At 43.8% G+C, this 13,290-nt stretch overlaps 2 protein-coding genes across 3 annotated transcripts; both read right to left on the reverse strand.

Annotated features, from left to right (window-relative positions):
• Positions 1-912: 912 nt before the first annotated feature.
• Positions 913-6,697, reverse strand: LOC129191164 (diablo IAP-binding mitochondrial protein-like). The gene is made up of 6 exons (XM_054794248.1): positions 6,576-6,697; positions 5,884-6,019; positions 5,685-5,807; positions 2,126-2,236; positions 1,930-2,026; positions 913-1,753 (listed from the first exon to the last, which is right to left on the reverse strand). The coding sequence occupies exons 1-6, from the start codon at positions 6,653-6,655 to the stop codon at positions 1,545-1,547; spliced, it is 756 nt and encodes a 251-aa protein (XP_054650223.1). The 5' UTR covers positions 6,656-6,697; the 3' UTR covers positions 913-1,544.
• A 653-nt stretch (positions 6,698-7,350) lies between these two features.
• On the reverse strand, positions 7,351-9,832 carry LOC129191256 (diablo IAP-binding mitochondrial protein-like). 2 transcript variants are annotated; one of them, XM_054794447.1, is made up of 5 exons: positions 9,583-9,832; positions 9,354-9,456; positions 9,149-9,274; positions 8,248-8,358; positions 7,351-8,136 (listed from the first exon to the last, which is right to left on the reverse strand). In XM_054794447.1, exons 1-5 carry the CDS (start codon positions 9,717-9,719, stop codon positions 7,834-7,836), a joined length of 780 nt encoding a protein of 259 aa, XP_054650422.1. In that variant the 5' UTR covers positions 9,720-9,832; the 3' UTR covers positions 7,351-7,833. The 2 variants fall into 2 exon arrangements, with proteins under 2 accessions (XP_054650422.1, XP_054650421.1); XM_054794446.1 differs by having other exon boundaries at positions 7,360-8,136; positions 9,354-9,459; positions 9,583-9,830.
• Positions 9,833-13,290: the final 3,458 nt, after the last annotated feature.

The following is a 13,290-nucleotide window of genomic DNA, read 5'->3' on the forward strand; positions in this document are numbered from 1 at the left end:
TGACCGAAAGGACAAGATCGCGGGTACAAGCAGCCGAAATGAGTGTTCTCCGTAGGGTGGCTGGGCTCTCCCTTAGAAATAAGGTGAGAAGCACTGTCATCCAGGAGAGACTTGGAGTATAACCGCTACTCTTCCACATTGAGAGGATCCAGATGAGGTGGCTTGGGCATCTGGTCAGGATGCCTCCTGGACGCCTCCCTTGGGAGGTGTTCAGGGCAAGTCCGACCGGTAGAAGGCCTCGCCAAAGACCCAGAACACGTTGGAGAGACTCTAACTGTCTCCCAACTGGTCTGGGAACGCCTCGGGATCCGCCGAGAGGAGCTGGACGAAGTGGCCGGGGAAAGGAAAATCTGGACCTCCCTGCTTGGACTGCTGCCCCCGCGACCCTATCTCGGATAAGCGGTAGAAGATGGATGAATGGATGTCATTGAATACTGTAACAACTTACATCATTTAAAAATTGCACACGTACAGTGAATATTAATGGTTGCGTAGCTTTTCTGGTGTGTAACTGCACATGCAAAATTATGTCATTTTAATTGTTCATTATGAGTGATTGTATGTAGAAATAGGTGAAATCCATATTAGCTTGTTACTACGTTACAAAGAAGACTAATTTGAATGGATATTTTGTGCCGTTATATATGAGTTTCCTAATTAACAATTCACAAAAGCTTAAGGTTGCTTTTGTTTTTTGTTGCTTATTTCTGTCAGTGTGGGTTAAAGGGAAAGATGAAATATGAGATCACAGCTGGAGTGAAGACCTGCCAAAGACGAGGACACGGCTAATTTGTAGTGAAAGGGAAGGCTGTCGAGAGTGTGAGAGTTTAGAAAATACAAACAAGTAAGTGAAACCACCGTTTTAGAAGAAACTCTCAAGACACCAGCATCTTTCTAGAAAGCAACACATGGAAATGACTGCTCTCCGTGGCGTCCAGGAGTGTTAAGAGGCAGTTTCAGGAAAATAATGTGTTTCCCTGACCACAGGAAACATTTTGTTCCCAAATCTTCTACAAAAAGAAGTTGTGGATCATACAGTATTTAGACTGCACAGTTCTGTGCTGTTTTTAAACCTTGTTTTGGAAAACCGAAGCAGCTTCATTTTTAGCACAGTTTCTAAAAGCTGCCACTTGTGCACCCCTGGAACAACATTGTGAACCTTCCTTTCTGTTATGCAAAAGTACACACAATGTGCTTTTATTTTGGCAAAACAACAAAAAAAAAATGTGATCACAGGAAATACACATTTGACTCAGACACCCCCTCAATATTGCACTCCTTTGCCAAGGCCAAGAAGATGATTGTTGATTTGATTGTATGTTTGATTATACACATGTGGTGTAAAGGCCATGGAAGAAATCCTCCTTGGCCCAGGCACCAACCACCCTTCCAGCAACGTTTTCCCTAACCATCCTCTGTAGTGGAAGTACTGCTTGACTTCTTTTGCGCCATTTCTGAAGACATAACACTTGAATTGTCAAACAATCAATCAAAACAATTTTGTGGGGATAATCATGACAAGACCGATGGTTCTACTTGGCGCCTTAGTCCTCTCTGAGGTAAGCCTCGGGCACGTCTTCCTCATTGTTACTCTTCTCCAGTGTTGCGGCGTGCTGAGTCATGGCCTCCACCTCCAGCACCTTTGCCTCAGCCAACTTCTTCTCCGCGTCTTTTGAGACTTTCTCCACCTCCCCAACTTGGGAGCGGGCCACCTGGATGTTGTTCTGCATGGTGATGGATGCATGCTCAGCCCCTACAAGTGCAAACATATAATATAACGTCACCCGTGTCTGTCTTCTCAGTTTAGTTTCAAGCATAAATCCATCGAGTGGCACCAAACGGGCCGTTTAGAAGTTGCAAGCGGGATGTTTTCTACTACACAGCAGTGTGAAAATGCACGCACAAACCATCATGGTTGCTTTTGCACACCTGAAGCGTAGGCCGCCTCGGCTGACGTTTCACACAGCTTGAGGGCGCTGACCCAGACTGACTCGAAACGCTTGCATTCTTCTTGTCTGTCATTGACCTATCACGGCAGAGAATAAACTATTTTCTGCTGGGGTGAAAGGTCGTATCAACCGCAAGGATACGCGGCAGGAGAAACCAAAGATGAACGTTGACTCACCTCTGCTCGCTGGCCGAGCATCACCTGCCAGATGGAGTCTTCCTCCGCTTGGCTCAGTTTTCCCAGCGAGGCCAGGTAGCGTTTTTGGAGCGCTATGAGCGTGTGCACAGCCTGTCAGCAAACAAGCAGAGTTCAGTCCGATGACTTCCTGGTCATCATAGTGGGTGGCATGATGGTCAACTGGATATTCATGGTGTAACGGTAATACAATCACACTTCACTACGACCTCGGTTTTAGGGTCAGCAACAGTATGAGGGAAAACATGCCCGTTGACTTCTTTATGCATGTGGGGTATAGTTTCATCCACATTGTAGTGGCAGCTAGGCATAACATAGCGAGCTTCCAGGTGCTCAATTAAACATTTAAACCAGACACGGCTCGCTCCTTTCTGTTAAAGCTACTGGACTTTTTGCCGTCCCGTGCGGGTTTCCCGTGTGAAGAGGTTGGTCATATCGGTCTTGCATCCAAAGTCTCCTTAAGAAGGCGCCCGATCCTCTAAGTTTCACCAGTGATTTTGAAAAAGTAAGTCAAAACAAACCCACGAAAAGCAGCAGGCCCAGACAACATCTCAGGACGTGCACTTCGGGTTTGCTCATCAGAGCTAGCTGATGTGCTTGCTGACATATTTAACCTGTCGCTTGCACAAGCATCTGTACCGACCTGCTTTAAGTCCACCACCATAGTGCCCGTACCCAAGAAGAGCAACGTGACCTGCTTGAATGACTATCGCCCTATAGCACTCACTCCTATTGTAATGAAGTGCTTTGAAAGAATAGTCATGACCCACATCAAAAAGAACATCCCGGCAACTGTGGACCCTCTACAGTTTGCATATCGCCAGAACCGGTCCACGGATGATGCAGTCAACACTGCCATCCACACAGCCCTTTCTCACCTACAGGGCCAGGACACATATGTCAGTATCCTATTTATAGACAATAGCTCTGCTTTTAATACAGTCAGCTCCACAAACTCACAAATAAGCTCCTCACACTTGACCTGTCACCCTCCCTCTGTAACTGGGTGTTTAACTTTCTAACAGGCAGGCCCCAGTCAGTCAGAGTCCACAATCGCACATCCAGCTCAAGAATTGTGAGCACTGGGACCCCACAGGGGTGTGTGCTGACTCCGCTCCTCTACACGCTCTTCACCTACGATTGCGTGGCCTCCCAGAACAACACCAGCATCATTAAATTTGCGGATGACACTACAGTCATCGGCCTGATCACTGGTGGTGTTGAAACATCATACAGAAGAGAGGTGGCGGACCTCATAGCTTGGTGTCGTGATAACAATCTCCTTCTCAATACAGATAAGACTAAAGAGATGATCATCGACCCAAGAACAAGGGAAAAGGAGCCGCATAGACCCCTGTTTATTGATGAGACTGAGGTGGAGAGGGTGAAAACCTTCAAGTTCCTTGGCACACACATCAGCGAGGACCTCACCTGGTCTCACAACACCCAACAAATTCTGAAGAAGTCCCAAAGGAGACTGTACTTCCTGAGAAGACTGAGGAAATTTGGCATGTCCACCACAATCCTGAGTTGCTTCTACAGATGCACTATGGAAAGTGTCCTTACCGCCTCCATCACTGTTTGGTACGGTAACTGTACAACACGTGATAGGAAGGCACTCCAGCGGGTGATCAAGACCTCACAGAACATTGTTGGGGCAGCCCTCCCCTCACTGCAAGACATTTATAAAACTAGAGTCCTACGAAGAACACACAACCTCATCAAGGACAGCACACATCCACAACACTCATTATTCACACTCCTACCGTCAGGCAGACGCTACAGGAGTTTGAAGTCCAGGACCACAAGGCTGGCAAACAGCTTTTACCCACAGGCCATCAGGCTTCTCAACGAAGCACTCACACACGCCGCACGCAACACACGCACACACTCTCATAGCACCTTTATTTATTTATTTATTTATTTGTATTAATGTCTCTTCTGTTGTTGTTGCTTTATTTATTGGTATTTATGTTTCTTATGTTCTTATTCTTTCTTGTGTTTTCTTTCTTTTCTTGTGAGAATGAACAGAATAAGAATTTCATTGCATAGTTGAACTGCTGTTTTACTGTGCATATGACAAGAAAACTCTTGAATCTTGAAATAAGTTTTTGTCTAAATTCGATGGCTCCCCTTTCATATCACATGCTCAGCGGTCACCAGGAAGCCCCCCCACGACCACGAGGCGCCTGCAAGCCTGCTTTTCGTTCAGGTTTTCAGTTCATAATGTGAGAACACTAGGAAGAAATGCATTGTGAAATACAAAGTGTGAGTTGGGGATACCAGCATCTTGTTATTGTTCGGGTAAAACAAGCATATTTGTTTTGTTTGGCTTGAAATAAGCTATGAAAATCAATGCTTTTAATTTTAAAATTTACACCCAATCTATGATAGGTGTCAGCCGATTTCACACGTGGATGATCGGCATTGGCAGCATAAAAACCTGATCAGAGCATCCCTAGTAATTACCTTCATTGCCATATTGATTTGAATTGTGAATTACTGAACCATATCAACTATTTGGATGACCTGTAAACTTTGAAACTTATTTAGTATAGTAGTTGCAAAGTTTACCGATTACATTTTGTGTATGCGACATGTTCTATAGTAAGAGGTAGATCATTTTGACTGTGTGCACCCCTGATGTACATGTACAATGTACATAAATACTCATATGTATAAGTAAAATAAATAAATATATATTGTCTATGTTTGTAGTAGATGGTAGATCTTTGAGACAAAAGTAGCAATACAGATACATACATAGCCTGTTATTTACATATTGACCACAATTTATTTGAAATAAAATATATCAAATATCATAAAAACGTTTCACTACATTTCTTTTGTAAAACATGCACAGGAATTGACCTGTCTGCGCTGTTGGCACTTGACAAACAAGGAGTGGAAGAAAAGGCCAAGAGAAAGGCATTTAAAGTGAATTAATGCATTTGTTGTTCAAGCCTGTGAAAATGACTCTAATGCTGACATTTTTACAGTAAATTTAAACATTAAAAAAATCCTGCCACAGAGACGCAGCAGCGGTGGCAGTCTGCCTCCCATGCAGCCCACCACCACAGCTTCAAAAAGTCCTAGTGGAAACCTTGCATGTTCATAATAGTCATGGGCCGTACGATGTTAGCTCATTTCTATTTACGTTAGTGTCTTCTTGGTTAACACTGACTTGTACATGCACACCATCTTGAATTAATTGTACTGCTCATCTTGTATTGTTGCACATCCAAACCCTTTCCTTTGTCTCTGTAAGTTCAATTTCTAGCTCTGTGGTTATCGTCACACTTTTCCTCTTAGCCATCCCCGGTACTCTTCTGTGGTGGTGTAACAAAACCATCAAAACACATTTATGGAGTTATTATGATCGCTGAGCTGAAGTCCCACAAGATTTGCTGATGTCACGCATATTTACAGTTTCAATGTGTTTTGTTGGACTTTTGAGGCATATTTTTTCCCGAAAAATTCGGGTGAACTCCCAGAGTGACATTTATCTTTTTCATCAAACTTGTAACGTTTAGAAACGCACCTTAGAATACTCCGTGATGGCATCTATGAGCGCTAAAGTGGTCTGAGAGAGGAACGTGCTGGAACTGTCCGTAACCAGAGAGGCTGCTCTTCTGATCAGAGATTCGTGAGAGAGACTTTGAACCTGCAGCACAGAACCAACAATCCCACTCACAAACAAGGGGGGGCGGGGAATGCTGTAATACACCTGCTGCTCTTACCTGAGTGAAGGGTACAGCGCACAAAAGGCCACTGCCCACAACCAGAGCTGCGCCGCTTGTGCATACAGTGTTTCTCCATCTTCCCACCTTGTGTCCTGCGGGTTTGCCGCTCCTGCTCAGTATGCGCGCATTGTTCCTGCAAGAGAGTTTACGCTCACTGGCCACAACATCTGGTACACCTGCACAAATCTAATATCGTATGAGCGGCATCATATAACTAGCATAAAATCCCTCATACTACATGACGTTACTACATAAATTATTCGATCTGTGCCAGTGTCAGTCAATTATGGGCTCTGTTGTCTTTGTGAAAGCATATTTGCTGATACGCCTCTGCTCAATCTCATTAGCTTGAGCAGGTGTACCTAACGTTGTCGTTTAAACACGTCATAGGCAGCTCACTAGTCTACCTTAATAGTAACTAACTAAAGCAAGACCAACAGTTTTAAAGGTCTTATGTAGAGATACGTCTGCATTTTTAATTATGCTATACTGCAGTTTTAGTTTCAATTGCGCACCTATTGCGTCAACCCTCGGGAGTTACAATGACTTCCGGTTTACTTTCCGGCCAAATACAAACGTCTAATTGATCGTTTTTTATTCCTAAAATACACTGTTGTTTGTATTTTGTTTTGATACGTCACGGTGGCAGAAAAATAAAACGTCATGTTAATTTAAACACGCCCGCCTACCGTAAGAAACGAAGGAATGCCGTTCCCCTGCCGAGTGCGGCCATGTTGGTCCGCCACAATAAAGCCTTCCCCAAACACATCAATTATTTCCTGTTAGACTTCCGGTGTTTGCTGCCCTCTTGTGATCCGAACGTTTTTCCACAATATATTATTTATGCAACACTAACAATGTATATCTTAAAACAGAAATCAAATATGTTGTACCGATTAAGAGCACATTCTTTTATTTAAGAACATTTTCTTGGAATGAGTTGGCGGTTCTGGTTCATTTATTTGGTTATATGGGATGTGCAATATGTTAACAACTGCTCTCATTTATGATACAGATAAATTGCAACCACTCTGTATATAGCTAAATTAATACCAGACAAAACTGAACTTAGTTTGCATACTATACCAAAGTTACATTATAAAAGGTCTTTTACTTCTTTTATTTATTGTATTTTGTCTTATTAGATTGTGCAGGTGTGCCTAGTGGTGTGGTTGGTGAATGCAGCAGAACATAAGATGTTTTATGAATCCACATATTGCATTATCACTGCCGCCTGATGAAATCTGTGGGTGCGTAATCGGTGGTACAAACAACATAAACATCAACACAGTCTTTGGATCATTACTGATGCAATTTGGCTCCTAATTGTTTGCAGTGGACTTAATTATTAACAAGTCTACTCATGACATCATTACATCTGAGAAAAACAAGCCGCAACTTAAGTCAACAGAGGATTGTTTGAATATTTTATGAGCACCTTTTACCTTTAATGAGTTTCAAGGGGGTCTTTCACGTTCAAATCCACATGGGTCACCATCAACACAATATCACGTCCCCCTTTGAGTCTCTCTTAGCTGCTGCTGACGACTGTACAAGCAAACAAACAAAACAGCGTCATGTCAATGACATTCCATTCAAATACAGACGTTTTTATTTTTTATGATGACATTTGAACAATGAAAAGAGGAAACGGTACGTACAAAACTAACGATTTATTTCAAGAAAACTACACAAAATGTCATCAAGATGTTTGATAGTCAAGAACACAAAGTCACAGGCGTATTTCATTCATGACATAACAGCACATATCATTTTAATAAAGTCAGGTTATCTTCTTTGTTTACCACGTAGCTCAAAACGCATTTATTCATCAAATAAATAGTCTTAAATAATGATCAATGCAAGAAGGATTACATATTGTCATTCATATGAAGCCAAAATGCAAATATTGTTGCTTTGATTACGAGATGGACGTATTCTTCCATCTTAGTCCTCTCGTAAATAAGCCTCATGGATCTGGTGTTCCCCGCAGTCCTCCAAGGAGGAGGCGTACTCGGCCATCCTTTGGATCTCTTCTACTTTGGTCTCGGCCAGCTTCTTATCCGCCTCCGCTGACAGTTTCCGGGCCTCGTCCACATGGGATTGGGCCAGCTGGATGTTGGCCCTTAGCGTGATGGACGCCTGCTCGGCTCCTGAAGCGTACGCCGCCTCCGCTGCCATTTTGCACAAGTTGACCGCTTTGATCCAAGTTGTCTCCGAGCGTTTACATTCAGAGAGCTGCTCGCTGACCTGTTGGGGCAGATCGGGCAACAAGACCATAATATGAGAGGAATACTATTTGCAAGTCCATTTCCTGGTGTTGTGTGTCCTAAATAGCGTCAAACTGGCTTCCAGACTGACCTCTGCCTTTTGTCTGAAGATGGCCTGCTGGAGCGAATCTTCCTCGGCAGGGCTCAGCTTTCCCAGTGAGACCAGATAACGTCTCTGCAAGGCAATCCGTGTGTGCACAGCCTGAGTAGAGACAAGCATGATTTATACACTCTACACAAACTCAGCCACATAAACTAGCGCCATTCACAGCCATTTAGAGGACCCATGGAGTATGTTTCATAACACTAATACAATATCAAATAGATTTAAATAAGATATATGTCCCGGTGCGTGCGAGGGTTTTCTCCGGGTACTCCAGCTTCCTCCCACATTCCAATTAGGATAAGCGGCATAGAAGATGGATGGATGGATGGATGGATGTTGTAAAATTTATGCATTATATAACTTCCAACAATGTTTCTGAATTCTAAAAAACACTTTCAAATATATACTATTTTAAAAAGATTCTAACATATATATATTCTAAAATATACTGTATATTAAAAATATATGTGCACAGTGTGGAGTATATTGAAAAATAGACCATATATTGTCATATACTACATCAGTATATATTTATAAAAATGTAAATAGTTTTTTTCAATAAATACACTCATTGAGCAGCATTAGGCACAACAAAGATACTAATGCTCAGTTTAGATTTTGTCAGAGAGGCAGTCGTTACCTCTGCAAAAGGCACACATGGGCTAATATTAACACAATAATCGAAGCATATTCATCTATTTGGTAACTTCATAGAAGGGGCGGGGCTGTGGCACACTAGAAGATTGGCGTTATGTGTTGGCGTATTCAGCCTATGTGGAGCTTTAATAACGTACTTAACTGGCTTTTGTGCGATAATCCTGCTCACAAACAACTAGAGCTCTTGTGCTGGACGTCATTAGCTTGCCACGTGTGATTGAAAAGTCACCTTTGTATAGCTGGCAGAGGCATCGATGAGAGCCATGGTGCTCTGCGAGAGGAGGGTGCTCGTGCTGTCGGTGACCAGAGAGGCCGCTCTTCTGATCAGGGAGCAGTAAGTAAGGTGCTCTGCTCTCTAGAAGAAGATACAGGAACACTTTAAGTTACCTTTGCCGTGATCAAATGTATAGCAAAATAAACGTAGGCTCACTCACCTGCATAGACGGGCTCAAACTCAACGACGCTGTGCTCGTGTGTGCAGCGTCCTTCCACTGCATCGTGTTCCTGTTTGCGGCCTTTCTGCTGCTGATGAAGAAACTGCTGTTAGGGGACAAAAACACAAAAAAAGTGAGCGAGCAAAGTGTGAAAAGACGCCACGTGACCATGCGTTGCCATGGTTCTCATTGCTTGTAAGCATGGAGGTTGTAGTTAAATGTACTGTACCCGAGGAAGCGGCTGCAAGATGCTCCCCTCCTGGGGATGCTCTTGTCGCTCTGCAGCACCAAAACATCTGCCTGCGACCTCAAAAGTCCTCCTGCGGCCCGGCTGGCACACGCTGAGCACTGCCGTACTGTTTGCATCTTGCACTCAGTCTACTACTTTGCTAAAACGTCTTCTAAGAGCTTCCGCCGTCTTGCTATCTGTCTTTTTCTGCTGCCACTTTGCTGCTTTTGCTTCCTCCTGTCGCTCACCGCTTGTATTTATGCAGCCAGCAGGCTCCATCCCATTGCGTAAAAGTCATTGATCTGTTGACTCTGACTGCAAATGTGCGCATTTAGCTTTATCTCGCAGGAGGGCACAGACACCACCTACGTGCAGATTGCAGTTAGTCAGGAGTAAACCACTCTCACTCCTTTGCGCACGTTGCTGGAAGTGGTGTTAGCAGGAAATCAAGATTTGGGCTAACCACAAATCTTCGTCATCTTCTCTCTCATCATTTCTGCATTAATAAGGTGCTACTGTGCTTGATGATAGACACTCAAAGCAGTCTGCAATTTTGTTTTCTCTGCGACTGCATCCAGATATGCATTTGCGGTGGCGTGCATCTGAATGCAACGAATGCCCACGATTTGAACTCATCAGCCATAGTGGCTACTAAAAGTACCTTGGTGTCAGAATAATCAGTGATGGACAAACAAGTCACCATGGCAAAGTTAAAGTTCGCTTGAAGAGTCTTGAGGATGCTTGCAAATTCAACAACGCTCATTCAGAGAATGTTAAAAATGACTGGAACCATGTAGAGAACACATTTATAACAGATCAGTGGACAAATATTTATGCTCTCATTATTATTTATTTCTTTTTCATGATGGCAGGTGAGGCTGTGCCTCCTCTGCAGCCACACTGTCGTTATTTTATTACGATATGCTAACTGTTGTGCATGATGAAGATTATATTGCATTTATACAGTTTGTAAAAACCCCCAAAAACAAACAGATGTTTGCACAAGAAGTCGGCTTATCTTGTGAGACTAACAAGGTTTCACTCCCTAAATCAGTGCTATCTGCGTTTCCTTTGGCTTGCTTTGTGTTTCTCTGTGACGGTGTGTGTGACGGTTGGAGTGTGTGTGTGTACGTGTGTGATGATAGCCGTGCAACCGCGAAAGGAACTTTTTGCAACATAGCCGTGGTGTATAAGCCACGAAAAGTGACAAAAGTGGTGTACACGGTCAGCGATGTAAGAGGAGCAACGGAATGTGCACCGCAAATCAGCCGTGTTTAGTGTTAATCGTATGAAGACTCACGTCCCAATCATCTAGCTCCCTCTGCACGTCCACCTCTTACACATCAAAATGTTAATGTTCATTTGACACTTGCAGGACAGTTCAAATGTTAGTGAAGTGTAGAATTAGTAAAGGTTTTATGATGGCAACAGTTTGACCATGGAATTGATGGATTTATATTTCCTTTATTTCCTATGCAGGACAATGCTTTTGAAGTCAACCAGCCTTCCGGAATGGAGTGTGTTCAACCTGTAGACCTTCTCCTGTACTTAACTGCTTGAACTTTCATCCCAAAAAGCAATTTAATAGCAAATTGGACGATTAAAGGTGTAGACATTGTGGCTCCCAGCTCATATTGGATCAGACTAATTCCATGTCGCCATCTTGTCTTCCATTCCCATCTAACCAACAGACAATCAACACTTTTTGATGTACTTCGTCACCCGCCTCAGTTTTGCCAATATGTGTTTCATAGTTAAAGGGACCGACAAGTGCCGACATTCAAACTTACTGCTCGCATTTGATCCCGCCTCTCTTTCAATGATTACGCCGACAGCAAGCATTAAAGTGAAACAGGCTGGCCATCAGCTGATCAAAAGTTTAAGACCACAGCTAAAAAAAAAACAACCCCCCCAAAATCGAAATAAAATGTTCAAAAAAGGGCTCAGTAATGATGAGTAGCTGTGCCATTCTTGTTAATCACCTCAAAAATGGGTTTGTGCGCGCTCGATGCAAGGGGGTTTCCAGGAGCCTCGTGGGAATGTTGCTCCAGGTGGTGAAGATGGCTTCACGGAGGGCATCCACTGTCTGGAACTGATGCCCATTTTTGTAAACTTCCCTTGCCATCCATCCCCAAATGTTCTCCATTGGATTTAGATCATAGGAACATGCAGGGTGATCCAAAAGAGTGAGCTTATTCCTCTGGAAGAAGTCCTTTGTCAGGCGGGCATTGTGAAGTGCAGCGTTGTCCTGATGAAAAAGCCAGTCATCACCGCACAGACGAGTCATCAGTCATGACGGATGCCCCCTGCGACCTCTCCACACAGCCCGCTGCCGTTTGACGCCCCTGCGCAACCTGAAGCTCCATTGTTCCATTGAAGGATGAAGATGGCGCCGCCTTGACTGTGCCTTGTGGAAAACATCTCAGGTGGGATCTCCCTGTCATGCCATCAGAAGCATCAAGGTTACATTTTTTTCTCAACAGAGAATCAAACTTTCTTCCACCTTTCAATGCACCATGTTTGGTGCACCCCTGCCCCGGCAATTTTGCGGCGTTGATGGAGAAGAGGCCTTTGAAAATGTTTTTTGTTCTTAAAACCCTTCTTTCGCAGACGCCGTTTGATGGTCATTGGACTGCACTCGGCACCAGGAACAACCTTCATTTGGGCAGAGGGTCGTCCCGTGTCTTGACGGACAGCTAATCGGATTCTCCGGCTCGTTTTAGGTCCACCACAGGATCTTTGAAGAAGTTTCAAATGACCGTCTGACTGCATCCAGCCTCAGCAGCAATGGTGCACTGCCAGAGGCCTTGCTTATGCGGCTCAACAACCTGACAGAATGCTTTTTTGCCTTTGCCATCAAGAGATGATGACACTCTAGCGAGTGGACACAACAGAGTGCTAGCACCAAATTAGCCTCGTCAGAAAGCATAGGCTAGCATGAACGAAGGCACAGAAGTGATGGTTTCTAGGGCGAGCGCAACAGCCGCAGTGCGGGAATATTTGGGTTTTAAACAGAATGAACAAGGTGAGCGCATGAACACTGACGACCGACACCAACAGTTTTCTCAACTGGGAAAAAAAACTACCGGAGCCTTCGTCCCGACAGCCAACACTGACTGAGGCGTTTGGTCGGCGCGGTCACAGACAGCGTCGCTCGCTACATTGCAAAAGAAATGCAACAGTACATTCAGTACAGTCATGTGGCGTATCCGGCATCCATTTTAAACTACATGCAGACAGGAAACGTCTGTGCTCTAGCTAATGTGGCTCACACGCTGGTACACCGCACTTGAGTACCATCTAGTGGTTCAAATGTGAATTACACCTCTCATGTGAAAATCATGAAAACATGGTCGATAATCGATATTATCGACGACAATCTGTAGCACAATCACCGACCAGCGAAATTTGAGTTTGTGACAGGCCTATTTGTGCCTGCTCGTCAAAAAGTTGCGATACTTGAGCGAGGAAGTTTTCTATGAGTTCACAGGTAAATTGTATTGTCCATAAATGGCTGTAGCTGAAATGTTTAAAAAGCACGTCAGTACTGAATTGATCACATATGTCACCTACTGAGTGGTTATTTTTCCTGTGAAAAAAGCCACTGCATTTATCTTAGTGTACGTACAACCATTTATCCATTCACCTCCTCTCTGTTCCATTTAATCGACTAAAAAAAAGTCATTTGCCAGATGTTTGGCAATGGCA

This window comes from Dunckerocampus dactyliophorus, chromosome 12, assembly GCF_027744805.1.
Source record: "Dunckerocampus dactyliophorus isolate RoL2022-P2 chromosome 12, RoL_Ddac_1.1, whole genome shotgun sequence".
NCBI classification, from domain to species: Eukaryota; Metazoa; Chordata; class Actinopteri; order Syngnathiformes; family Syngnathidae; genus Dunckerocampus; species Dunckerocampus dactyliophorus.

Excerpts from the sequence above, each read along its gene's own strand:
- LOC129191256 (XM_054794446.1), bottom strand. The coding sequence starts at position 9,719 with ATGCAAACAGTACGGCAGTGCTCAGCGTGTGCCAGCCGGGCCGCAGGA. Across the intron at positions 8,359-9,148 it reads CCTCTGCCAGCTATACAAAG|GCTGTGCACACACGGATTGC; the intron begins GTGACTTTTCAA and ends GTCTCTACTCAG. Across the intron at positions 8,137-8,247 it reads TCTTCAGACAAAAGGCAGAG|GTCAGCGAGCAGCTCTCTGA; the intron begins GTCAGTCTGGAA and ends CTGCCCCAACAG.
- LOC129191164 (XM_054794248.1), bottom strand. The coding sequence starts at position 6,655 with ATGTGTTTGGGGAAGGCTTTATTGTGGCGGACCAACATGGCCGCACTC. Across the intron at positions 2,237-5,684 it reads CCATCACGGAGTATTCTAAG|GCTGTGCACACGCTCATAGC; the intron begins GTGCGTTTCTAA and ends GTTTGCTGACAG. Across the intron at positions 1,754-1,929 it reads CGAGGCGGCCTACGCTTCAG|GGGCTGAGCATGCATCCATC; the intron begins GTGTGCAAAAGC and ends TTGCACTTGTAG.